This window comes from Sciurus carolinensis, chromosome 14 (assembly GCF_902686445.1).
Source record: "Sciurus carolinensis chromosome 14, mSciCar1.2, whole genome shotgun sequence".
Lineage (NCBI taxonomy): Eukaryota > Metazoa > Chordata > Mammalia > Rodentia > Sciuridae > Sciurus > Sciurus carolinensis.
Window position 1 is genome coordinate 31,871,446 of NC_062226.1, and position 25,180 is coordinate 31,896,625.

At 42.2% G+C, this 25,180-nt stretch overlaps 1 protein-coding gene across 4 annotated transcripts; it reads right to left on the reverse strand.

Annotated features, from left to right (window-relative positions):
• Positions 1 to 1,220: 1,220 nt before the first annotated feature.
• On the reverse strand, positions 1,221 to 23,097 carry Msantd3 (Myb/SANT DNA binding domain containing 3). Of its 4 annotated transcripts, XM_047524077.1 has the most exons (4): positions 22,595 to 22,794; positions 16,072 to 16,111; positions 9,298 to 9,748; positions 1,221 to 2,389 (listed from the first exon to the last, which is right to left on the reverse strand). In XM_047524077.1, the coding sequence occupies exons 3-4, from the start codon at positions 9,713 to 9,715 to the stop codon at positions 1,980 to 1,982; spliced, it is 828 nt and encodes a 275-aa protein (XP_047380033.1). In that variant the 5' UTR covers positions 9,716 to 9,748; positions 16,072 to 16,111; positions 22,595 to 22,794; the 3' UTR covers positions 1,221 to 1,979. The 4 variants fall into 4 exon arrangements, with proteins under 4 accessions (XP_047380033.1, XP_047380035.1, XP_047380032.1 ...); XM_047524079.1 differs by lacking the exons at positions 16,072 to 16,111; positions 22,595 to 22,794 and adding an exon at positions 23,006 to 23,097; XM_047524076.1 differs by lacking the exon at positions 16,072 to 16,111 and having other exon boundaries at positions 22,595 to 22,793.
• Between the last annotated feature and the right edge of the window lie 2,083 nt (positions 23,098 to 25,180).

The window sequence follows — 25,180 nt, forward strand, 5'->3', positions numbered from 1 at the left end:
AACCCGGGAGCCTCTTAGAAATGCAGAATCTCAGGCCTCACTCTAGAATGTGTATATTAACAAGATTTTTAGATGAATCAATAGGTGAGGAAAAGGTAATTTTTCCTCAGTTCCTATCTATGTTTAGGACCCGCTGTTTCCTGTCCTAATCCTGAAGGTATTGATGTGGAGGAGGATGAGGAGAATCAAGTTCGGTCTTCCACAAACCACTTAAGCTTGAGACTTTAAGATGCTTTATTCTCTGAAGGATCCATTTGGTTAAAAATTACATTAAGGACAGAAATCCTTATAAAAGTATCCTTCCTCTAAAAGACTAGCCTTCTAGTTTCTCATTACAGGATATCTAAAATAATTAACCAATTCCTCTAAGATATTTAAAATGTGATTCCTTGTATAAACTGATACTCATTTAAGTTCTATGCAGCGCACAAATCATGGTCCAGGTGTACCTTACAGAACTTACAGTTCCCAGGACTCAAATTTTAAAAAATTATCAAGGAGAGTGGCTTAGCCATTGCAGGAGACAATTGTTCCCTGTTGACCCATGCCCTACGGGCAATCATGATGTTGGCTGATACCCATCCAAGTTACACAAACCAAACTACGGCCAAGGAGCTGAATCAGACTCCAAACCCTATCCAACCCAGCCCCCTTGTTCTGTAGACAGGAAACACCGCACCAAGGATTTAAGGAGTTATCCCAGGTCATGTAGCAGCTTGAGGCAGAGCCATGCCTGGAACTTATAGACCCAGACCCCTAGTCCTGCCTTACTTTATAAAGCCGCTGCCACATCTACTACTCCACTCCCACCACAAGGCCTTGAAATTTCATTATCAGAGCTGATGATCTGCTAGGAACTGAAGAGTCACTTTGTGCCTCCAGTACTGCTCCACCTCTTCCTCCTAGGACTGTTTTTACTGCTAGGCTACAGGAGCAGCTGCACACAGTTCAATCAAAATACCTGTTTATCAACCCATATTTCTACATATGTTGGTAATGGAATCTCAGAAAGTCAAGTAATGGCAACTCCACAGCATTACTGTTCACTAGCACCATGAGCATAGGGAGGGAAGAGCTTTCCGAAGGGAGGCTAAGACTAAGCAAGGGCAACTATGAACTCAGTAGCACAAAGCTGGGAGAAAGGACAGAGGCAGGACAAAAACAGGGGCTCAGTTGAGAAGGCAGCACCTTTAAAAAACATACACAGTGTGACTATAAAATTGCAAGTCTTTTTTTTTTAATAAAACAAACAACAATGTATAAACCTAAATAAACATTTCTCCCTCAAAGTTATTACATCCTTAGTTCCCAACAAAACTCTCCACTGTTGAGACAGTACTTGGAACTCCTCTTTGGGGAAGAGCCTTAAAAGCCAGTTTATGAGCCACATTAGAAACTATTCTTTCAAATGCTGGGCTGTTTGGAAACAGAAAATCCACATCAGAGGGTGACATTGGAAAAAATAAAAGAGGCCCTGCAGCTCTTGTGGAGGTTCCTTAAAGACCTCTAGCAAGTTCTGAGCAATAACACAGCCACTGGAGACACGTGTGGGCCACCCTGGACAGCCTTCAATGGGAGAGCATTCATTTGATAGAAAAGTTCTGCTGTCTGCTTTAAAAAAAGAAAAAAGAAAAAAGAAAGAAAGAAAAAAAATCAGCCACACTCCTTTATAGTCACACTTGCATTTGATTAAAAAAAGATACAACACTCACACATGGTTCTTGTATGAATTCTAATTAAGAAACATTACATTCAGAATTATAGCACTCAGTGATACTTTTCAGAAACTATAACAGCTTCTTTGCCACTTAAGGGGTACATAGGATGCAGCTGTTTACCTGAATGTATTCTTAAATAAGTGACTACTACCACTCTAAATTTCCTAGTTGTAGCTCTGTTACAAGTTAGTGACCGCGAGTTCATGTTCCAGACTTCCTTTGCCAACACAGATTAATTACAAGGGAGCCACCCCCAAAGTCTTAGGGTGAATTGGGAAAGGGCCGGTTAAATGAAGAAACAGGCCATTCCTTGGTAAAAGTTTGTAGTTTTCTTTCCCAATACATCTTCTTTTTATTGAGAACTTCCATTTTTATCCTGTGTTCCTCCTCTGCCATCTCACACTCTCGCTCTATCTGCTGGATTTTGGCCACATGCACCTCATTCATTTGAATCAGCTGCAGTTGTAAGATGGACATTTGTTGATGGTGTTCTTCCTCATGCATCTTTTTTAAAGCACCTTCCTGAGAGGTTTTGCTCCTGTAGTTTTTATTGGCTGTTATTCTGACAGCTGAACACGAGGGTTCAGGTTGAGAGGTCCCCTCACATACTGGAAAATGTATGAACTCTTTCTCATCATCGCACAGTTCTCTATTTGAAACAGCAAATGATTCTGAAAAACAGTAGCAGAAAACATGTTCAAAGATTTTACAGGCAGAGAAAAAAGTCAATCCTAGCTCAAATGATAGGGTGCCTCATTACAGAATGGGTCCAAAATAGTGTCTGCTTTGGCTTTCATGTCTACAGGCACCCTGGCCACACCTGACATTTAAAAAACCCCATAAACCAAAAGTAATTTCCCCTTAAACAATAATGATAAAGGGTTTTGTTACGTTATTTCTAGAACTGCAAACTGTGGGCACAGTGGTCAAAGAATGTGCTTATCAAGAATCAGAGACCTTGTGATGTTGATACAAATTCTAAACTGAAATGTGCACAATTCTGATGAGGAGACCACAGTACAAGGCCAACTGTGTGAGTCTTCAGATGGAGTTCTCTGTCAGTCTGATCACCCTTTGCCAGTTTCTCATTCAGCTGCAAACACTTTTGCTCCATCTCCCCAAGAGCATGGTTGCTGGTTGCAATTTCCTGTTCACAGGCATTGGCCCTCATACCATCCTATGAATGCTCTTCCTAGAAAGATGAGTCTACACTCCCTGGCTTAGCCTCCTCACACACCATTTCTCCTCCATCTCCTGCACCTGACTGTTACTACTATACTGCTACATGGTGGTAACATACAGATCCCAAGGAGACTTGTCAATGTCCCTCTTCCTTAGCCTCTCCTTGGCACTCCACAATCCTCCTTGAGATGTCCGTCCTCCACTGGCTTCTGGAGCACTGCTCTCCTCAGTGTCTCTGTGGTCTCCTTCCTCTCCATTGCTGCTCCCAAGTCTCCTGGAGGTGCCGAGACTTCTCCACCCACCTGTTACCATTTCATGTTCCCCTAAGGTTCCCATCTCTGATTCTCTTCTTCATTCACCCTAAGTAATATCAAAATCTGGTTCCAACCTCCTTTTATCTTTCTTGCTTTACTCTTCAAAATACTCTGTGCACCCTTTAGCCCTACCAAAAACTCACATTCTTTAAAAAGTCATGCTTCTTTTCATAATTCTATGTCTCACTATCCCCTCAGCTTGAAGGCAGGCTCACTAGCCCCCCAGTTCCCTTTTTCAACTCCTGCTAACTCCTACTTATTCAGGACCAATGCTGCTTGCTCTGTGAAACCTCAGATCTTTCCCTTCTCTATAGGTATTCCTCCTACAGCACTCAACACGCGCCAGGCCTTAGTCACTTCTTTTATCCTTAGGCACAAATTACTTTGCAGTACACAGTGGATGCCTAGTGATATTCATTGTGCTGACCCTTGAATACAAAGGGAAAAGAGCACCTGGATGCAAAAGGATGCCACTGTTGGTAGGTGCCATGTTTGCACTGATATTTTTATAGGGAAATGACATTAGGATCAATTAGAGAATTTCAATAAGGAAACCACTAATTCCACTAACCCATGGAGTTGTCTCGCTGTGACTCTAAGGTTTTCTTGGGAAGCTTTACATTTCCAATAATGAGAATCTTCTCCTTAGAGAAAAGTAATACCAATTTATTAAGAGTTGATTACATTATTATGTCCACTCCATTATTCTGGAAGACTGGATGCTGGGAATGTTAATGGCTACTAGGGGAAACCTAATTCATGTTACTCTGTTAATAAAAGTAAAATGGCTACTGTTTAGATTATTTCACTCCAAGGGGTAAGGTAACAACCATAACTAGTTCCTAATTAAGATTAAAGAACAGGTAAAAATCTTACTTTTGTCAGAGAAGGTTTAAAAATGAGAGAACCTCTGTGCCAGAGACAATGACAACAACTCCCTGGGACTCTTTTCCAACTCCCACAGCTCTGGCCTCAATTCAGTGTCCTTCCTTCAGGTTGCCACTGCCCCCTGGGCCCACCTCTCGCTCAGAGGTGGTTTAGCTGCCTCCCCTTCAGGTTTCTGAATTCTCTGAGTCTCTTACTCAGGTAGAACCCTGCACTGGATCTGGGACAGTGCTGGGTATATAAGAAATGTATGTGGGGAGAACTGGCTGCAATAGACCATGCCCCCCACCCACAACTAGTAGAAAGAATAGTGCTTCAAGTGGGTGACTGAAGCACAAGACAAAGAAATGGGAGAGGGTTAACAGGGAGGACAGAGGACCTGGGGTGTAAGCGTCAACCACAAAAAGTCTTACCTCACCCGTTTCCCTTCTAGTCTTTAATCTGAAAATATTTTCTTTGAGAATTAGACACATTAGACATTTTCTGATACCTCTACCCTCTTTGCTTTTTTATTTCATTACAGGGGATAGTTCTGGATACTCCTCTGAGTCTTTAAAGTTCATCCTCTCACAGTGCTGCTGTCACTACCAATTTCTGAATGCTCACTTTCATCTCAGCAATTCTAGGCTTTAGGGACATGAGGAGGAAAGGGAGAAGGAGGAGGAAGAGGATGACTGCCATTTCTGAATGGTGAAACAGGTATGGGCTAGTGTTTTACAACACTTCCTCATCTAATCCTTACGACACCTCTCCAAGGGAGGTGTTATTACAGAAAACCAAATACAATTTCCAAGGTCATTTGGCTAATTGAAAGATCCAGGATTCTAATCCAAATCTACATGACTCCAAAATCCAAGTTCAACCTCTTCAACTCAGCCTCCTACGACTTTGCTTGCTCAGTTGATCACTTACGTACTGTAAAATACACCCCAAAAGTTGTATCCACTACTAAACCATCTATTATTACTAAGAGTATCAGCATGTATTCCAACTCTTGATCTTCAAAAGTTCCTTCTGAACATTCAAACAGTTCATGAAGTTTGCTTCATGTCTGGAAGCAAAGAAATAACTTCTTTAAGACTATTCTTTTTTAAATGTGCACTAACAAACATTTTAAATAAAGTCAGGTCTCTTAAAAAGGCTGGCATAGATAGGACTTAAACTAGGAAACCCAATAGAGTATTTAACTTTCAAACATATGTGAGCTCCAATTAATAGAAAATAGTGTTCAGATAGGAAGAATATTCCCCTAATTGGAAAAAGACTATCCAGGGAATAGCAATCTGCTGCAAACATGTACCATTTAATAATCTCTTTCCCAAGTAAAACCAAACCAACCAAAGTAGAAAACAACTCAATTTTATGCAAAAAGATTAGGAAAGCTTTCCTGGGACAGAGAACACAGCCAAGAGGGTGTTCTTTCACTTGGGTTTTGAGTAAATTTAGCATTAGCTTGAAAAGTCTACATGGCAGTGAAAGCCTATGAGGAAACTGTACAGGCCAATCTCCAGTTATCAATGGAACAAAGAAAACAGGATTATGGAGAAATGCATAAATGAGATGAGAGGAAGGCATACCATGGGAGATAATGCCATAACTAAAAGAAAGGATTCAATTTATACACTACAGTGAGAATAGATCTTAAAAATGTTATTCTAAGTGGAAAATGCAAAAGCAGAGCTATCTATGTAAGTTAAAAATATAAGTACACAAAACACATGTGAAATAATACTCAAGCATACTAGACTGATTCCAGTGCAGAAGAGAATGAAAGTGGGGAATGGGGATTAAAAAAGGGATAAACACAGAACTAACATAAAAGGGGCTTTTTACAGACCAATGATGTAGGTGTGCTATGATTGGAAATAAAACTCAACCCTCTGTACCTGAGTTCCCACACCAAAAGAATGAGATTGGTTTAAACAGTGATGATGATAATGGAACATGTTAAGAAATATTCACCTTATTTAATTATAATAGAGAAAATAAAAACATATGTAATTAAGTATAAATTATCCCAAGATATCTGAGTGCTACTCAGAGGCTTAGTTTCCTTAAATGTATTGGACTATCATTCTACTTTCCAGTCACTCCTAGCAAATTTTGATGGCTCCGTTAGTTTGTTCTCCAAATCTTATACCCAAAGATAATGGAAAATAAATTTTGAAGTCATATTATCACAGATCACAAAAATCTGCAGGGTATAAACTGTTTAATATGTTATGGAGAAAAAATACTTTTTATTTTTATTATTTTACATTCCCATTTTTCTTAAACTTTAAGGTCACTGTGTTCAAATGCATTTGGACATTTTGTACAATTTGTACATTTTACCAAAGTCCTTGGCAAAGCTAAGAATAAGCTACTAATATCCAGGGGACACTGATCAAGATGACACAGTTCATACTACCTCACATCAAAACACAGTTGGAGGGAGGCCCCTAGTGGAATACTGCTAGGCTCCATCCTGCTTCACATTTTTATAATAAATTCCAGTAAATCTCTGAGCACCTAATTTTGTTAAGAGGTATCCTGTAAGATGTTACAACAGCACTGTCCAATAGAAATAGAATATAAGGTACATAATTGATTTTAAGTTAATTTTAAATTCTAATTCCTGTAATGTTAATCCAATGTATCTAAAAGATTATTATTTAAATGTGGAATCAACCTCAAATTTAATCATGAGATATTCAACATTCTTTTGGTGGTACTGTCTTCAAAACATGTGTACTATTAAAGCACATCTCAATTTGGTCTATGCATACTTCAAGTGCTTATGAGCCTCATGCAGCTTGCCACTGTATGGAACAGTGCAGTGTTAGAGATAACAGAAGTAAAACAAACACACACAGAGTCCGTGTGTCAAAACACACAAGAGGCAAGGAGGGCCTTAAACATATAGCAGATTTTCAACCTTTTCCCCACCAAATCCCAGAACAAATGATTGACAATTCTAACCTTTTATTTTTTATTCTTTCTTGAAAATAAATTGAAACACAAAATGAGTGAAATAACCTTACAGCTGTTTTAATATGCATAAAGAATTCCAATACCTTAACTACTACTACTAACAGATGGCTTTGGAAACACTTCCCAACTGACTAACCACTAAGGTTCTCGACTGCCCTACAGGTCAGGTGTGAAGACAGAGAAGGCAGGAGATGGCTGGGCGCCATGGTACCAGTGAGTGGGGCTTGGTGGTACATGCCTGTAATCCCTGCAACTCAGGAGGCTGAGTCAGAAAGATCACAAATCAAAGTCTACTCTCACGTTTAGAGGGACCCTGTCTTAAAATAAAAATTAAAAAGGACTGGAGATATAGCTCAGTGGTTGAGCCCCTCTGGATTCAATCCCCAGTACTGGGTGGGAAAAAAGCAGAAGCAAAGAGAAGTCTCCAGTGTTACACAGGTATAAACATTCAACTTAAAATAAATTTCTTTTACAAGTGAGTCTCCAGCAAATGTCACTACAAGAAGGACACTGAGAACCCACATTCATTCTCTTCTTGTTGGAAATTTATATAGTGTATTATGAGTAAAAGAATTATACAATTTCTTCTCAAAAAAAAAAAAAAATTTTGTGGATGCACTTTCTAGATCCTACCCCCAGATTTTGAAAATGTGGACATGAGACTGTCCCCGAAGGATGACCCTATAAAATCAATACACCAGAATCTAGAACATGGACTTGCAAAATGAACTGAAGGCAGTTCATCCTAGCATCTTCTCAGTAACAAAGCCCAGGGGACACAAGCAATGTGGAAAGCCAGAAAATCACTTAAGCTGATTCGCTTTCCCCGGACCTCAGCACCACTTCCTATGCTGCTCATAGAGGCTAAACTGCTCTAAGGCCAGCAAGATGGAGAGAAATCGGCTAAAGCTATATGCATCTACAAAGCAAGGACTCTGTCAATCAGCAGTGGGGCCCAGGCCCAAAGAAGCAGCAGGGAGGAAAAAGAGAGTTAGCAGTGTCTATGAAAACAGTCTGCTAAGGAGCCAGCCTGGCTTGGGAACCCAAGAATCAAAACCCAGGCACTAGGCGCCTGCAGTGGAAAATGATGCAAGAGGGCCATTACATTAACCACTGTGGTTACCTAACTGGCTCCCTGGACTTAACCTTGGCCAAACGATCACAAGCAAACTTTTGATCATGATTTAGCTTCCCAGTGTGATCTGCCTACAGGAAAAAAAAAAAAAAAAAAAACTGCTAATCAAAAGCCTGTATTTGGTTCACTTGGTAATTACCTTTTTCACTCTACACAGATAGCATTCTTGGTTTCAGATAGTTTCTCATGACTTTTAATTAACAGAAACCAGTCCCACAGAGCTCAATCTACTCTGGGGACACTGACAAGTGAATTTCTGATCCTATGAGCCAAGAGCCAGATTTTCCTGGGCAAGTTCTTACTGAGTCCTTGGAATACCTTATGAGTAACACACAGAAACCTTCCTCTGCTTCATAGTGTGTCTTTTGCAAATTACTATGAACCTTTATAAAAATGGGTCAGTTCATCTTAAAAGAGGCAGAAATTATTGGAAATTTATTTATGTGTTTCCACCCTCCCTGTGCCTGGAGACATTTCGGTAGCCTCTTAATGCCAGCCCCTTGAAGCTATGACAAACTATCACTACACCTTCAATTATATTACTTTCCTTTCCTAGAATTATGTACGACATATTTGCTTTTTTCAATGGAAGCATATTAAAACTAATATTTTTTCAGAATCCCTCAAAATCCCTGAAGTGCCACAAATAGAACTTTAGATCACAATATTACAATAGATAGAAACATTGGATTTCAATTTTGATGAATGCCAAATGGATATTTGCTATATTAGTCTCTGTACTTTGATTTTTAAGTCTGAAATAGTTTACTCTTTTAATACGGCCACTTAGTGGCTTACTGCACTGCTTTGCACATAAAAGGTCCTCAAATTATATTGTTTGAGAAAAGACTGAATGAAAATAAACCCTCATCAAATTCTCTTTAATACACTGGAAATGGGTTGAGAGAAGCAACTGATGTTCCTCATTAATAACAACTCTATTAATGTAGTCCCTAATTTTTCTTTATGTTTAAGTGATAATAAAATCACTAAGAGGGACAGCAGAAGGACTCAAACAAGTACTTCTGTTTTATGCACTTCATGACTTGCACGGCCACACAGTCATCACATCTTGCATTAGGAGCGGTACCTGGGGCTGAGGCGTCAGGGTGGTAGTCCGGCTCCTCCTCGGGCGGGCTCTGCAGAAAGTACAGCTGCTCAGGCAGCATGCTGGCGATCTTCTCCTTCCCCAGGACGTGGGTACTCAGCAGCGGGCTGACGCTCCGCTTCACTTTCTCTCTCCTTTCATGGGCCATAATTTTTTTGGTCCGAGCCTTGATGTTTTCCCAGCACTTCTTGAGCTGCTTGAAATCCCGCAGTGACACACTTGGTTGAGAGTTGTATTCGTGGGCAAGCGCTTGCCAGGTCCGCTGCTTGAGGGCGATAGTTCGGGCATCGCTTTTCTTACATTCCAGCACATATTTGTACTTTTCTACCAAAGCAAGCAAGATGCTCTTTTCCAACTCCGAGAAGTATTTGGCAGGTTTTATAATTTCGTTGTTTTGCATTTTCCACTCTCTTTCTCCAGGCCCTTAGCTATCCTGTAAAGGGAAGTTTGAAGCAAAAATTACCAACTCTGGCAATAAAAATGCCTGCAAATCACTTAAGCTTAATTCCTAACTTGATTCTTTTTGAAAGGGGGGTCAGTACTTTCTTTTCCATTAATTGAATTATGACATTGACAGGAAAATACTCAGAAGTTTACTAGGAACTGGGTTTTACACTTCCCAAGATTTTCTAGTAGTTCCTTTGTCTTGGTCATACTATGAATATTTTGTGTATAATGGTAAAAATGAAAGAAGAAAGAAAAGAAAAGTTAAACATCTATGTGGAACTCTGATTTCTTAATTTATTTCTGTTTAAGGGAACTGATTATCCCCCCACCCCCCAAATCTAATGTCAGGCAGCTTTGGAACTAAACAACTTTCTCCAGTTTTTGTCACAGATGAATACAGGAGAAGACACTGTGCAATCAAACATAAGGGAACATGTAAACACTACCAAGACTTCAAACATAAAGAAATTACTCCAAAAGATCTGACATTTCCATCACCTTAGGTCACGCTCCTGAAACCACCTCAGTTTCACCTTTAAAAATGAGGAGTGGACTGCAAATTAGTGCAGCCACTCTGGAAAGCAGTGTGGAGATTCCTTAGAAAACTTGGAATGGACCTACCATTTGACCCAGCTATCCCACTCTTCAGCCTATACCCAAAGGACTTAAAATCAGCATACTACAGAGATACAGCCACATCAATGTTCATAGCTGCTCAATTCACAATAGCCAGACTGTGGAATCAACCTAGATGTCCTTCAATTGATGAATGGATAAAGAAACTGTGGTATATATATACAATGGACTATTACTCAGCTATAAAGAATGATAAAATTATGGCATTTGCAGGCAAGTGGATGAAATTGGAGAATATCATGTTAAGTGAGATAAGCCAATCTCAAAAATCCAAAAGACGAATGATCTCACTGATAAGCGGATGATGACACATAATGGGGGGTGGGAGGGGGGCAAGAATGGAGGAAGGAGGGACTGTATAGAGGGAAAAGAGAGGTGGGAGGGGTGGGGGGAAGGAAAAAATAATGGAATGAATCAAACATCATTACTCTATGTAAATGTATGAATATGCAAATAGTATGCTGTTACTCCATGTACAAACAGAAACAACATGTACCCCATTTGTTTACAATAAAAATAAATTTAAAAAAAAAAATGAGGAGTGGAGTCAGGTGAGGTGGTGCACACCTGTAATCCTAGCAGCTCCAGAGGCTTAGGCAGGAGGATCACCAGTTCAAAGTCAGACTCAGCAACTTAGTGAGGCCCTAAGCAACCTAGCGAGACCCTGTCTCAAAATAAAACATAAAAAGGGCTGTGGATGTGGCTCAGTGGTTAAGCATCCCTGGGTTCAATCCCTGGTACAAAAATAATAATAATAATAATAATAACAAAGAAAGAAGGAAAGAGTGGAATCTATGATCCCTTAGGTCTGAGGGGCCAATTTTAAAAGCATATAATCTTATGTAAACTATTTCTACAATTGGAGAAGTGAAAGGGCCTGCACACTAGAGACTGAGTCCTCTGCCCGTTTTACACTGAAGGAGACAAGGGCCAGAAAGAAAAAGGAGCTTGCCAAGATCATGAAGATGGTGACTTGGAAAGTCCAGAACCTTTTTTGTCCCAGTAGTTTGGTGTTCTTTGCATCACTCTACAACTATCTTTTGGGTTCTTGCCTTGGATGGCTCCAAATCATTTAATCATGACCCCAGGCCACCTTGCCATTCCCCTACAGGGCTGAGTCAACATCTTCCACACACAAGGTGCTCTGTAAAGGTGTTGTTCCACTAAGTCTGAGACCTCGGTGTGTTTCCCACATCTTCTAATCACAGGAGGCTCCTGTAAGGTTAACCTCTAAAATGTGATGGAGACAGGTGACTAAGCAACACTGACTGCAGCAATAGAGTAAGCACTGTCTGTTCCCTTGCTGGAAAAGGACAACCTGCTCCCAGACTTTCCTGTGTTCTCCAAGCCTCCAATCTTTCAGAGTAAAAGACAAGTATGGAGACAATGATGATGTAATCCATTCAAAACTGGCCAATCCATTTCTAAAGAATTAGGAAACAACTTGAAAGGAGTCCCACCAGCTAAAAGTGGGACAGTTGGAACAAGGGTGGTGAATACACCAAAAATCATTATTCTCTCCATCTTTGAGTATGTTTGAAAATTTCTACGATAAAGAGTTGGGGTGAGGGGAGGCTATGGCTTTTAAATGTATGTACACTGATTTAAAATCACACTAGTATATGCCACCTATTCATGCACTCTACCTGAGGAGGGGTTACTATAATTGCATTAGGTAGAGGACCAGGCCAGATCAGAGTTTTGAAACTGGGGCCAAGCAATATGAGCTTCAGACTAGGGCAACAAAATCTATCAGAATCTCTTATGAGGCACTGCCTCATCCCAAAAGTTAAGGTTGGAATGAAGTACTAATGATCAGGGTCTCCACCAGCACCCCTCTTCCTAGTCACACTAGGTACATCTGATATTAGAAATTGAGAGATTTAAACACATGTCAAAGGCAGGTTGGTCTTAGATCCTAAGCAATAGTAAAAGAGATGGGGATGTGTTCCTGCACCTCTAAACTCCCAACCTGTGCTTTGATTGCATTACTCTAATTTCCCTACGACAGCCAATATGGGCCCCGTCTTCCAAAATGGTCCAAAATTCATTTTTCACCTTTGTCAATTCTTCCATTCACTACAAAGAAATGTTTCCCAAACTGAAATTTATTAATACATGCCCTAGACAATCTATCTCTTCTGTATAGTCTCTATGTGTCAAAATGTCCATGTCCTTCTTACTTCCTATAGTTTTTTATTATGAAATCAATGGGTATATTGAATGTTCTTAAACTACAAAGCTCCCAGAGCAAATTCTGACCTGATTCCCCACCCCAACTGCTCAGCCCCAAGATAGAGATGTCAATATAAGTATTTTCCTCATGTCCCAACTCTTTAAGAATTGCTACTCTAAGGATTCAGAGAGCTCTGATCCATAAGGGAAAGAGTGCTCCCTATTTTGTTTTATTACATAAAATGCCATCTTATATGTACCTTATACATGTGTGCATGCATACAAGTTACCTGTACTTTTCAAATAAATCTTTTTCCTATTTCAATGATTTCTTCAAGAAAAATTCCTAGAAAAGGAATGGTTACCACAAAAGATGAAAATATTAAAGATTTTGTGACTCCATCAAATTGTCCTTGTAAAATTTTGTACCAACTTACATTCATACTAACAGCATGTAAGCATATCTGTCTCCATACTTCATTTACTCTTTTTTGGGTTGGTTGGTTGGTTTTGGTAGAAGGATTGAAGTCAGAGGCCCTTAACCACTGAGCCACATCCCCAGCCCTTTTTATTTTTTATTTTGAGGCAGGGTCTCCCTAAGTTGTTTAGGGCCTCACTAAGTTGCTGAGGCTGATTTTGAACTTTCAGTCCTCCTGCCTCAGCCTCCTAAGCCGCCAGGATTGCAAGCATGTGTTTTGCTTTTACTGTTAACACTTTTTAAAAATTCTATGCCATCTGCATAGGTTAAAAAAAAAAAAAGTTAATTTACTATCTAATGATATATGGATTCTAGCTCTCAGGCAAATAGCCACACTCTGAGGAAAACCCCTGTGATACTTAATGAAATTGAAGTTACGTGGAATTAATGCCAAGCAATTTAATAATTCTTCCTCACAATGTGTGCAGTACCACTAGCTGCCACCAGGCGGTGGTGGACTGGGGGGAGATCTCAATTTCACAAAGATTTTGCCTTAAGTGTGGTTAGTGGGGTGGGCCTTGATAATGACAATGATGTAATAGCAGATAACTTTTCTTGATCTCTTATTGTGGATTATACATTATACCAAATGCTTTATATGCACTACATTATACAATTCTCCCAAAAATAACTCTTGAGAGCATCATTTGTTACACCTCAATATTTTTTTGCTTAAAAAAAAAATGACAGTACCAGAAGAAATCAAGCAACCGCTCTCAAAAGCAAATACTAAGAATTACCAACACCTGGGAACTATTAATAGTCTATTAACTAAACTGTTATTTAATCGCTAAGTAAATCCAGAGTTACCAATTTACTTTGCTTAATTTCTTAGAACAGCAGTCTTCCCTAGGCCCCAAAGTTACATTCTAGTATAAGTCAATGTAACCCAAAGGTTCCCTATAGATTGTCAGCAACCTTACAAATAGGTTGTTTATCTCTACTAACCAATGATTATTACCATTTCTCAGAGAAGAAAACTGAGGCTCAGTAACTTGCACAGTCACACCAACAGTAAGCTGCAAGACCAGGATCCAAACTCAGGTCTAAGCCCAATGCCCATGCTCCTCTTAGTTCTCTTATTTCAGACCTAGTGACAGCCCCTACTCCCCTGCTCAAATAATGTCAATTAATTAGCAATCTAATTGCCAAATGACAAAGGTCCATGGATAGGGTAATTTAGGGTGCTATGACTTCTCTGTCCATTTCCATTTGTTGGCTCTTCTCCCAACCCTTTACCCCACTGGCTATTTCTCTTGCTTCCTTCATCTCCTCCCTCTTTTTCTCAAACCCAGGTCTCACAGTCCCCAACAGAGTATACCTCACTCACTCTATTCAGAGCTCCAAAGTAATTTGTGCTGTTGATCTGGTAAGAACTATGTAAAAAATCACATGGAGGGGTTGGGGTTGTGGCTCAGTGGTAGAGCACTTGCCTGGCATGTGTGAGGCCCTGGGTCTGATCCTCAGCACTGCATATAAATAAAATAAACGAACAAAATAAAGGTCCATTGACAACTAAAAAACAAAACAATTTAAAAAAAAAAAATCACATGGCGTTTGAAAATGGCCCACACCCCAGGGAAATACAAGCATTCTGCTTGAGCACCTGAATGACAGTCCTCAGTACACCAGGGCTTCCCAAAGTAAGAGCTCTCCCTAGCAAAGTTTATTAATAGAAACATCCAGGCTGGAAATTGTATTCTAGCTTTAAACTATTCAGCAATGTCCAGGATTGGCTACAAATGACAATATAACAAGCTTTTCCTGCTGCATCGGCTTTTTTTTAAATATACTTTTTAGGGGCTGGGGATATAGCTCAGTGGTAAAGCACAAGGCCCTGGGTTCAATCCCCAGTACCACAATAAGTAAATGAATGAATAAATAAATATGTAAAAGAAAATGTATATGTATATGTTTTAGTTGTTGATGTACCTTTATTTTATTCATTTATTTATATGCGGTGCTGAGAAGCAAACCCAGTGCCTCACATATGTGAGACAAGCACTCTACCACTGAGCCACAACCCCAGCCTCCAGCATCAGCTTTTATTAAAGATAAACTAGTCCTCCCTATAACTGCTCAGTAGCGATCCTCTTTTACACCTGCTATTCTGCTAGATAGTACATTACCTGTTCTTGTGTATGGTTGTGGTCCAACAAGCAGCCCAGTGACCCTCACAAAGTGGGTCATCAGTAAACATTTAACAAATTCCTACATTTTTACATAGGTGTAAAACTGCCCATTATGCTCAAAATATCACACACAAAAACACAGTACACTAAAAGCTGCATTAAGGTAAAAATGGTCAATAAAATAGCAAAACCCAAATACAATGAAAGGTCCCCTTGGACTCAGCAAAGAAAGACCCATAGATAGGTCTAAATAAAACAGTACAATTCTAATATCATAAAAGAGTAAGGAGGAAGTGACTAGCACGATCCCCAAAACACTAACACTGAGCAAAGTACCAGAAGATTGTATAGGTACATTTAATATCCTACCTTAAAAAAAAAAAAAAAAAAAAAAAACATGTGTTTAAGCATTGAATTTCTGTGTGCTCCCAAAATTCAAATACAGCTCCAGTGTGACTATATTGGTGAACTGGAAACTGTAGGAAGTAGTTTAGGTTAAATGAAATAAAAATCATGGGGCCTTAGTCCAATGGGATTAGTAAATGCTAATAAATACATTCATTAGTCAGTGCTTATAAGAAGAAACACCAGTCATGGGTGGTAGCACATGCCTGTAACCGCAAAAGCAGGAGAATCTCAAATTCAAGGCAACCTCAGCTATTTAGTGAGGTCCTAAGCAATTTAGCAAGAACGAAATAAAATAAAATTAAAAAGGCTGGGAATGTAGTTCAGTGGTAAAGAACCCCTGGGTTCTTGCCCACCCCCCAAGAAAAGAGACACCACAGAGCTTGCGCCCTCTCTCCACGCACACAGAAGAGGCCCAGTGAGCACACAGTGAGAGGGCAAACAACCCCAAGCCAAGAGAAGAGGCCTCAGAACGAAACCTACCTTGGTGGCATCTTTATGTTGCACTTCTCAGCCTCTGAAGCTATGAGAAATGAAATATGCAATCTGTGGCATTTTGTCATGGCAGTCTGAGAAGACTAGATAAGGTTTCTAATGATTTTAAATCTGCCAGGGTGAAACCAAGTCTTAAAGTCTGAGCAAAGACTAGAGAAATTTGGCAAAGATTTTGCTTCTACTTCCTTTGGTAGATAAAGAAGATTTTTGAAGTTAATGGGCATCATAACTGAACAGCTGTGACCCCCTTGGCCTTGGACAAATGTCAAGATTTCAATGAACTGGGGCTCCTAAAATAAACTGAATGCATAAAACCTGGGTTCAGGTCCAGTCTTCAGAACTCACTTAGCTGTATAACTTTAAACAAGTCAGTTATTCTTCAATGCTTCATTTATAAAATGGAGTAATGACCCCTAACCTGTCTCACTCCCTGAGCACCACAGTCCTGTAATATGAATGAAAAACAAGCATAAATGAGCGCTTCAATACATTGTAGTTCTTTCCCCACCTCCCACACATATCAGACTGCTTCCAAAAGTAGAAAAGTGGTCTATATGCAATATATACATCAACTACATGCTTATGGGCTTTTTATTTCATATACACACATTTCAACAAGTATAGAATGCATTCCTGCCAAAGGTTGAGCACTGCCCTTAAATATGTGAGAGACAAAAGCCAGCTGACTCCTGCAGCCTAAGACCACTGGCATGCATAAACTGACAACTACAGCGAGCAAGAGGCAGGCTGAAGCAGACAATGTAACAGAGGACCACACGCCTTGGGTGAGAGGGAACAGGTGAATCTGCCTTTTTCATGAACAAGAGGACGTGTGTGCTAGATCTGTAAGAATGAACAGATGAGCAGGGAGAGTCAAAGGAGATGCTTCAGATTTAAAAAAAAAAAAAAAAAAATGGGTAAGAAAGGGCCTGGACTCTGAGCAGGACAATGGTAATGAAAAGGAGGTACACGCCAAGGACTACTATGAAGGAAAGGATGACAGAATGTGTGTGTACACTAGGGTGAAAGATAAAGCAAGAGCAGGGCAATGGAACGCATGAGGACTAACTGAGCACCTAATCTGTGCGGGTGTCAGAGGGCATGGCATTCCTAAAGGTAAATGAGATCCCAGTCCCACAATGATGTAACACAAGAGTACATCGTGGGACAGGCTGGTGACAATAAGGTTAGTATGGTGATAGAGATGTGCCTATGGACACTACTCTGGGATGGGTGAGGTCCTAGAATAGGAATCTTAAGTCCTATGAGAATTAGCATTAGAACAAAGCAGGTCCACAATCTGAGAGACTAATATAACACAGTGAGAAGTGGTGGGTGAGCTGGAGGAAACGACCTGTCTTTGCAACAATCTAGATCCTAACATATTAAATTTTAAAAAAAGGGACCTCAGTCCAATCCTCTCACGTTTACAGATGAGGAAACTGAGACTCAGAGCAAAACAGGGGCTTCTCAAGGCCTTGTAACAGAGGAAAGCTTCCAATCAAACCTTTGTGGTTTGTCTGTGGGCCCTCTCCCCTTTTGGGACTCCTTCCCATCAAGATCCCCTTTCACCAGGTTCCCTCAAGACTTCCTGATTATCCCACCTGCTATGGTTTGAATCTTGAGTACCCTCCAAAGGCCCATGTGTCAGAGGCCTGATCCCTAGCTTGGTGCTATTGGGAGGTGGTGGAAGCTTAAAGAGGGGAAGCCTGGTGGGAGGCCTTCAGGTCTTTGAGGGTATGCTGAAGAGGACACGAAGCCCCACCCCTTCCTCTTCCTCTCTTCCTTCACTTCCTGGTCATGAGGTAAGTGGAGGTACTCTGCCACATGCTCCCACCACAATGTGTTGCCTTGCTACAGGGCCAAAGCAACAGGGCCAACAAATTGTGGACTGAAATCTCTAAAACTGTGAGCCATAATAAACCTTTCCTTTTTATAAGGTGATTATCTCAGGCATTTGTTGTAACAACAGAAAGCTAACATATCATTTGAAAACTTAAGGTCAATGCTCTCAACTCTGCCAACTCATTTTGTGACATTAGGCAAGTCCTCTTTCCTCCTGGTCAATTCCTCATCTCTAAATTATAACTAAAGAGGGTGTTCCCTGAAGTCCAATCCAGAGCTGGAGTCCATATCAGCAACACTGCTGGCACTGATGATTTTCTGCAACCTGATTTCCACAGCTCACTGCCAAAGATTCATGGATGGTATTTTCTGATTATTTATGAGGCCAGTGGGGTTATTAGCCAATGAAAGAGAACATTGCAACACAAGGAAATGATCTCACACAATCCCACTATATGCTTTAAGGTCCATACACAGATTCAACTCCATAGGTTAAGCAATTCCAGGTGAAATGGCTAAGGCAGGTGATGTGATTCATTTTCCACAGCTCTTTGAAGAGCACTGGCTACAGAGTAGGTACTTGATAACACTTGTGGAATATATACAGACTCACCTACTTGCCATTTGCAATTATATAATATTACTAATTACTAATTATATAGCTAATTACTAATTTTATAATTACTAATTTACTAATTATATAGCTAGATGTTATACTATCTAAAATTTCTCTTTTATAAGGGATTTATCATAAAAAATATCATTTTCTTGCTTATTCTTATAAATACCATTACAGTCCAAAAAGAAGTAGAAATGCCATTTTTTCAAGAGCTTCATGACAACTATGAGTCCTCCTGATCTCATTTGATCCTCACATGTTCAGACCTGTCTGCCCTGGGTGGCCACTCCCCATGTCCTCTCTGCCTCTCCACCTTCTTTCTTTCCTTTTAGATTTTCCAGTCTTTGACCAAGCACCAAACATGTCCCTAATGTGTTCCCTCCTCTTCCCCTTGCCCACCCACCCCAGCAGCCACGTAGCTTGAATAGTTCATCTTTACCATCTGTGTCTGAGTATGACTTTGAGCAGAACCAGCCTTGTGTTTAAGGCCCCTTGTGATCCCTTCCCCTGTCCTCCTGCCCTCACAGTCCCCACTATAAACCAGATGAGGGTTCTTTAAAGTCTGATTCCTTCCTTTGCCTCCCCTACAGCTCCATCCTAAACCACCCCCACCCAGTGACTTCCCTGAAATGCCTCTGGAATCATTATTAAAGCATCCTCCACAAAAGCACTTCTGAAATACAGAAGGTGCCTGTCTGTAGATGTTCCCACTCCAGCTTGCTTACCAAGCAAGTGTCTCTTACCAAGGACAGTCTCCTCCATGCCCACCACTTCAGTTACAGCCATCAGCTCTCAGGTCTTCTCTAGACCATGGGTACCATGTATTTACCTCCCCTCAGCACTCTGAGACATACTCAGCACTGGGATCTATCCGCATCAAAGATCTCCCCTGTCTGAGGCTTGGAACAACATTTCATGTGTATCTTTCACATATAGAAGAGGCTCAATGTTTGTTCAAAAGAAAGTGGCGTGTCAGGGAGACCCTCTCTCCCAGGTCCCATCCTCTCTGCTTAGCATCAAAAGCATTGCAAGTTATCTCCCAACCACTTCTATTTAGCAGCCCAATATGGGAACCTTGGAAATCTCCAATTCTCCACCGTCAAAAACAAACTAATTATTTCCCTACCTCCCCTGATATCTGATGATTTCAGTCACTCGACTTGGCCTCCCAGAGCAGAAACCTCAGCGTGCTCTTCAACACATGCAACCAGAGGACAAGATGGTGTACATTCACTCAGGATCTGTTCCCTCCTCTCCCATTCTCACTGCCCATGGCTGAGGTCAGACCCTCATCTCTAAAATGATCTCCCAAACTTCCACACAACCACAGTAGGGAGGTTCCTACAACACAGTGATCAAGCCACAGGCGTGTTTGTATTCCTCCAACATCTCTCCCCCCTCCCTAAATGACAGATAAATCCAAACTGTCACTTGGTGATCAGGGCCTTTCTGGATCTGACCCTGATTACAGAACCCCCTTCATCACCTCTCCCACCCTCTCAGTATTTTTCAACCTAACTGGATCAAACTCACCTTTGCTTTGATTCTCCCATGTTCTTATGCCTCCTTGTACATGAGGCTTCCTCTGGCTGGAATCTTCACCCCAAGGTTTACCCAGGGCCCATTGCCTTCCTACCAGGGCCAAATCCCATGTGATTTTTCTGAAGCCTTCCTCAACTAATGCCCAGGTGGTTATGTTTGTTTTATTTACAACAGCTTCCTTTTAAAATGAGTTTTTTAAATGAGTTTTAAGCAACTTACAAACTATGCACACATTGCAACTTTTGTTTTCTTGAGAGAAACTATCAGGGCAAAGCCAAGCTAGAGTATAAGAAATAAAAGCTGGGAGGTAAAGGAGCATTCAAAAGATCTGTCATAGGTCTCATACCTATCTTGTTAGCAGTACACTGGCCCTGAGTCTCTATTATGAGTTAGTTACTCTTCTGTGAGCCCACTACCAACTGTAGATGCCTGCCTGGGAGCACTTCTCATATATTTTTGTAACATGCCTTCATGTCCATCTCCCTCACTGGACTGGGGAATTTCTAAGGGCGAATTTCTGATTCATCTCTGAATCACAGCATGTAGCATATGACTCAGCACACAACTGATGCTCAATAGATATTTGTTGAATAAGCATGGAAAACAGTACAAGTGCTTCTTGAGTTCCCTGCTAGATATTTGAAAAATTACATTATTTGTCCTCACGAAAAAGTTACAATGCTCAAAAATGGCAGAGAAATGGATTTGAACCCCATATTGCCTATCTCCCCAAAGCAGTTACTCTTCCCACTATGCTTGATATTCACCAACTTCATTGCACTGCATTCCCAAATACCTTCTCCTTCAAGGCCTAGTTCAAAATAAAGCACATTTCTCTAAGAACCCTTTCCTGTTCACTTGCCTTTACTTTAGTCCTGCCTGATTTTCTGCAGCACTTATGTAAGACATTGGAAGATGGCAGGGTATCTCCTTGGTGGCTGAGAAATGAAGGCTTCCAGGTGGTCTGCTGAGGGTATGCTGAAGCAGCCAGCTTCTCTTTCTACAACCTTTCCCCCTAGTGCATCCCTAGGCCTTTCCTGTTTCCCTCTTACTTTTTCATAGTTCAAAGTCTTCCAGTTCTCCCGATTCCAAAATGAAACCCAAAACAAACCTCCTGAGGCCCACCGCTTCTCTAACCAAGTGAATGTAACTCAAACACCCTCCTCCATTACATCGGTTAGTCCTTGGTATTTTAAGCATCTTATCAACCTTTAGTCCTGGTGAGTATCCCCATCTCCTGAAACACATTACAAGAAATTGCAGGCATCCCAGAAGGGATTAGGACACTTTAAGAGGCCTTCCTAGTCAGGGGCCTGCATTCCTTCTGAATACCCTTTTGTCCTGGCCCCAGAGTAAGAAGAGACAACCTGTGATCTCCCTGGGGGCACCATTCCCTGGTTTCTAAAGGGAGGTTGGAAGGCTGGTCCAGCATGCTGCTGAGAGGAGGGGGTGGGCCCTTCTCCCTTCCTCCACATCTTCTCTAGAGATTTAGAATCCTTCCTCTCCACTCCTTGTCTCTTTCCAGCCCCAAATTCCCACAGCAGTCCTCAATCCTAACTCAAGAACTATGTTTTTTAATCAATGTTCAACAATTAATTAATTAAAAGACCGTAGGTAACACACGGTCTTTTCTGGCATGCTAAATGCACACCTCATGGCCCCTCTATTATCCTACTTCCAGTTTTAAATGTGGGACAAATACATCCCTGCATATTATAACCACTCTAAGTATGGCAAGAATATTTGTACTCTTAAATGTTACCACACCTAAGAAACATCCATTCTCCAGAATCAGAAAAGCACGTCTACATTCTTGTTTCCTACTTCTAAATAAAGATTTTTCATGTAATTTACAGTAGCTACCTCATAGCACCAGTGCGATGATTTCATGCTAATTCATGCCAACTGTTTAGGAACTAGGGCCTGCTCTATAGAAAGTGCTCAAAATTAAGCCATTATCTTGTGCACACATATCTTTCACAATAGTACCTGAGAGGAGGTATTACATCACGCCCCACGCCCCCCAATCACAAAAACAGTAGCCCAGGTTCGGAGTACAGGAGCTTCCCCAAGGTCAGTCGGCAGCGATGGGATGCTCTGCCTTCATCCTCCGAGTGAGGGGATCCCTCCACTTACACCCTTGGACAGAGCACAGGGGGTCTTTATGGAGACAAGTATGGAACCCCGGCGGCGTGCAGAGGAAGCCGGGGCTGGGAGGACCGCGACACTGCAGGTCACCTGGATTCTTCCCCAGTCGCTCCCGGCCGGGGGCCCCGGATCCCCTGGCTCCAGGAGCACCACTGGGCCCGCGCCCCGGGGCTTTGTACGCGGCAGGCCGGTCGGCTCGCCGAGTCCCGCCGCGGCTCGCGGAGGCGGCCGCCCGGCGCCCGGCCTGCGGAGAGGGGTCGCGGCGGCTCGGCCCGGAAGCCCGCCAGGCCCGCCCGCGGCCCCGCACCGGCCCGCGCGCCCGACCCGCCGCGGCCCTCCTGGCCCGGAGCCTCCTACCTGCGGCGGCGGCGCGGCGGCCGCGGAGACCCGGGGAGGGGCCGGCGAGGCGCGAGTGCGGCGGCCTCGACTCCTCTCGCAGGCTGGGCGGCCGGGAGGGCCGCGGGCTCCGGAGCGCCGGGCGGCGGCGGCGCGCCCCCGGCCGGCCAGGCCCCGCCGCGCGCGCCGCGGCCACAAAGCCCGAAGCCGCCGCCCCCTCGCGGGCCGCCGCCGCCTGCCGGTCGGTCGGCGCCGAGGAGGGCGGGAGCGCGGCCCCGCGCAGTCCCCACCTCCCCGAGCCGCGGCCGCCGGGCTCCCCGGGGGGCAGGGGCGGGGCGCGGGTGTCCGTCTTCCACCCGCCGGGCCGCCGCGACCCCGGCGCTGGCCATCCGCGGCTGGCCTCCTCGGGCTGATCCGGCTCCCTTTCCCCACCTTGACCGAGGAGCTCCTGAAGGGGCCCGACAAAGTGTGTTCCTGATCCGTGAACAACAAAAGAATGCATTTGTCACGAGGGACGCGGCGGTCGCGGACTCGGCTCGGTCCAGGCCTCCTGGCCGATTTAGGCCCTTTTCTCCTGGGACTCCGTGCTGTTGGGAACAGCCAGCCCCCGTGTTCTGCGTTTGTCACCGACTTTTGTTTTGTTTTAATTGGTGGGATGTGTCTCCTAGGTTGTGCGCTCCCCCGGGGGCCGGGACCGTGCCCGCCGAGCTCAGCACCTGCTGAGACGCTGGGTGCTGACTCAGTGGGAACTAACGCGCGTGTAGGTGAAGGCCCACCACTTTCTACCGACAAGGCGCTTAGCCCTTCCCGCAAGGATGGTTTCTTTTGCCCTGGATCCATTAGGAAGATTCTAAGACCAGAAAAGAGGCTGCTGAACTTTTTTTTTTTTTTTTTTTTTTAATGGAGGTGAAATTCACGTGGCACAAAATAACCATAAATAATCCAGTACATTAATTACATTTATAATGTTTGGCAACTACCATGACTATCTAATGCTGAAGTGGTTCCGCCGTCCCAAAAGGAAACCCCTGCACCAGTTAAGCCGTAACCCACCCAGTCCCTACTCCCTGCAACCTGTGGCAAGCACTCATCTGTTTTCTGTCTCAATCGAGTTACCTTTTCCGGATATTTCATGCGAATGGCATCATACAATATGTGGACTTTTGGGTCTGGTTTCTTTCGCTTAGCCTGATGCATCTAAGGTTCATCCATGTTGTAGCATGGATAGTACATTATTTTCATGACTGAATAAGATACCATTTTGGATGTATATAGTACAATTTGTTTATCCATCATCTGTTGGTGGATATTTGGGATATTTCCACTTTTCCTATATTGCTGGATTTTAGTTTGTTTGTTTACCTTTTCCATAGCTGTTTCTGAACATTCCTGCATAGGTATTTGTCTAATGTCATTTCCAACTCTTTGGAGTACATACCTAGGAATGGAATTACTGGGTCATATGGTAATATATCACGTTTAAATTTTTTTTTTTTTTTTTTTTTTTTTGCTTGTTTGTTTTTAATGACGCTAGGGACCTAATCCAGAGCCTGGGGAATGCTAGATAAGCACTCTGCCACTGAGTTATATATCCTGGACCCTTATGTTTTAACTTTTTGAGTAACCACCAAAAAGTTTTCCAGAGCAGCTGAATGAATCATTTTGCAGTCCTGCCAGAAATCTATGAAATTTCCAATCTCTCCACAACCTCACCAACACTTGCTATTTTCCTTTTTTTTTTTTTTTTTAATTCTTTGGATATTTGGGGGGCCAATGCCTGCCTGTCCAGCTCCCACCACCCACAGACCTTAAACTGCTGATCCAAGGCTTTGACTACAAAGAACCTCCAAACACTCCCTGTGGGACAGAAATACCAAGAAAAATAAAAACATTAGGCTAAGAACTATATTACTCCTTGATCATTATTTTAACAATAAATTTTCTCCTATGCAAGTCGTTTTGAAATTGTCTAGAGAGCCTAGAAATTAAGACCATCCCGAGAGAGTTGCTACTGGCAAAATCACTTTATGACATCACCCTGGAAGCCAATGCTGAACATCATTTCCACTCGTATTTTCCACTTAGTGCCACATTAGAATCAAGGGAAAACAATTGGGGTATGAAATCAGGTCAATTCTGGAAATTTGATTGATAGGTGGTACGTGTGGGAAGAGCATTATATATGACAAACAGACCTCTGTCTGAATCCTTCTCTGTACTGCTTAGTTCTTTATGAACTAAGTTATCTCCTAGAATGTGTTATCTCATTTCTATGGTGAGAATAACAAAGCCTACCTGGCAGGGTAGATGAAAGCTTCTAGTCTGACTTCAATAAAAAAATCTGTGATACTCAAAATACTGATGACTGACATGGGCCACACGCAGAAATGCTGCTAAAGAAAAATGGAAAACTCATGTTGTTTTTTTTTGGGGGGGTGCTGGGGATCGAACCCAGGGCCTTGTGCTTGTAAGGCAAGCACTCTACTGACTGAGCTATCTCCCTAGCCCCAGAAAACTCATGTTTAATCATGAGTTTCCTGAAATCAAAAGAGTAAGCCTACTCCCTGCTACCAACTTTAAAAACCAATGTGATCGTGGTAACTATTT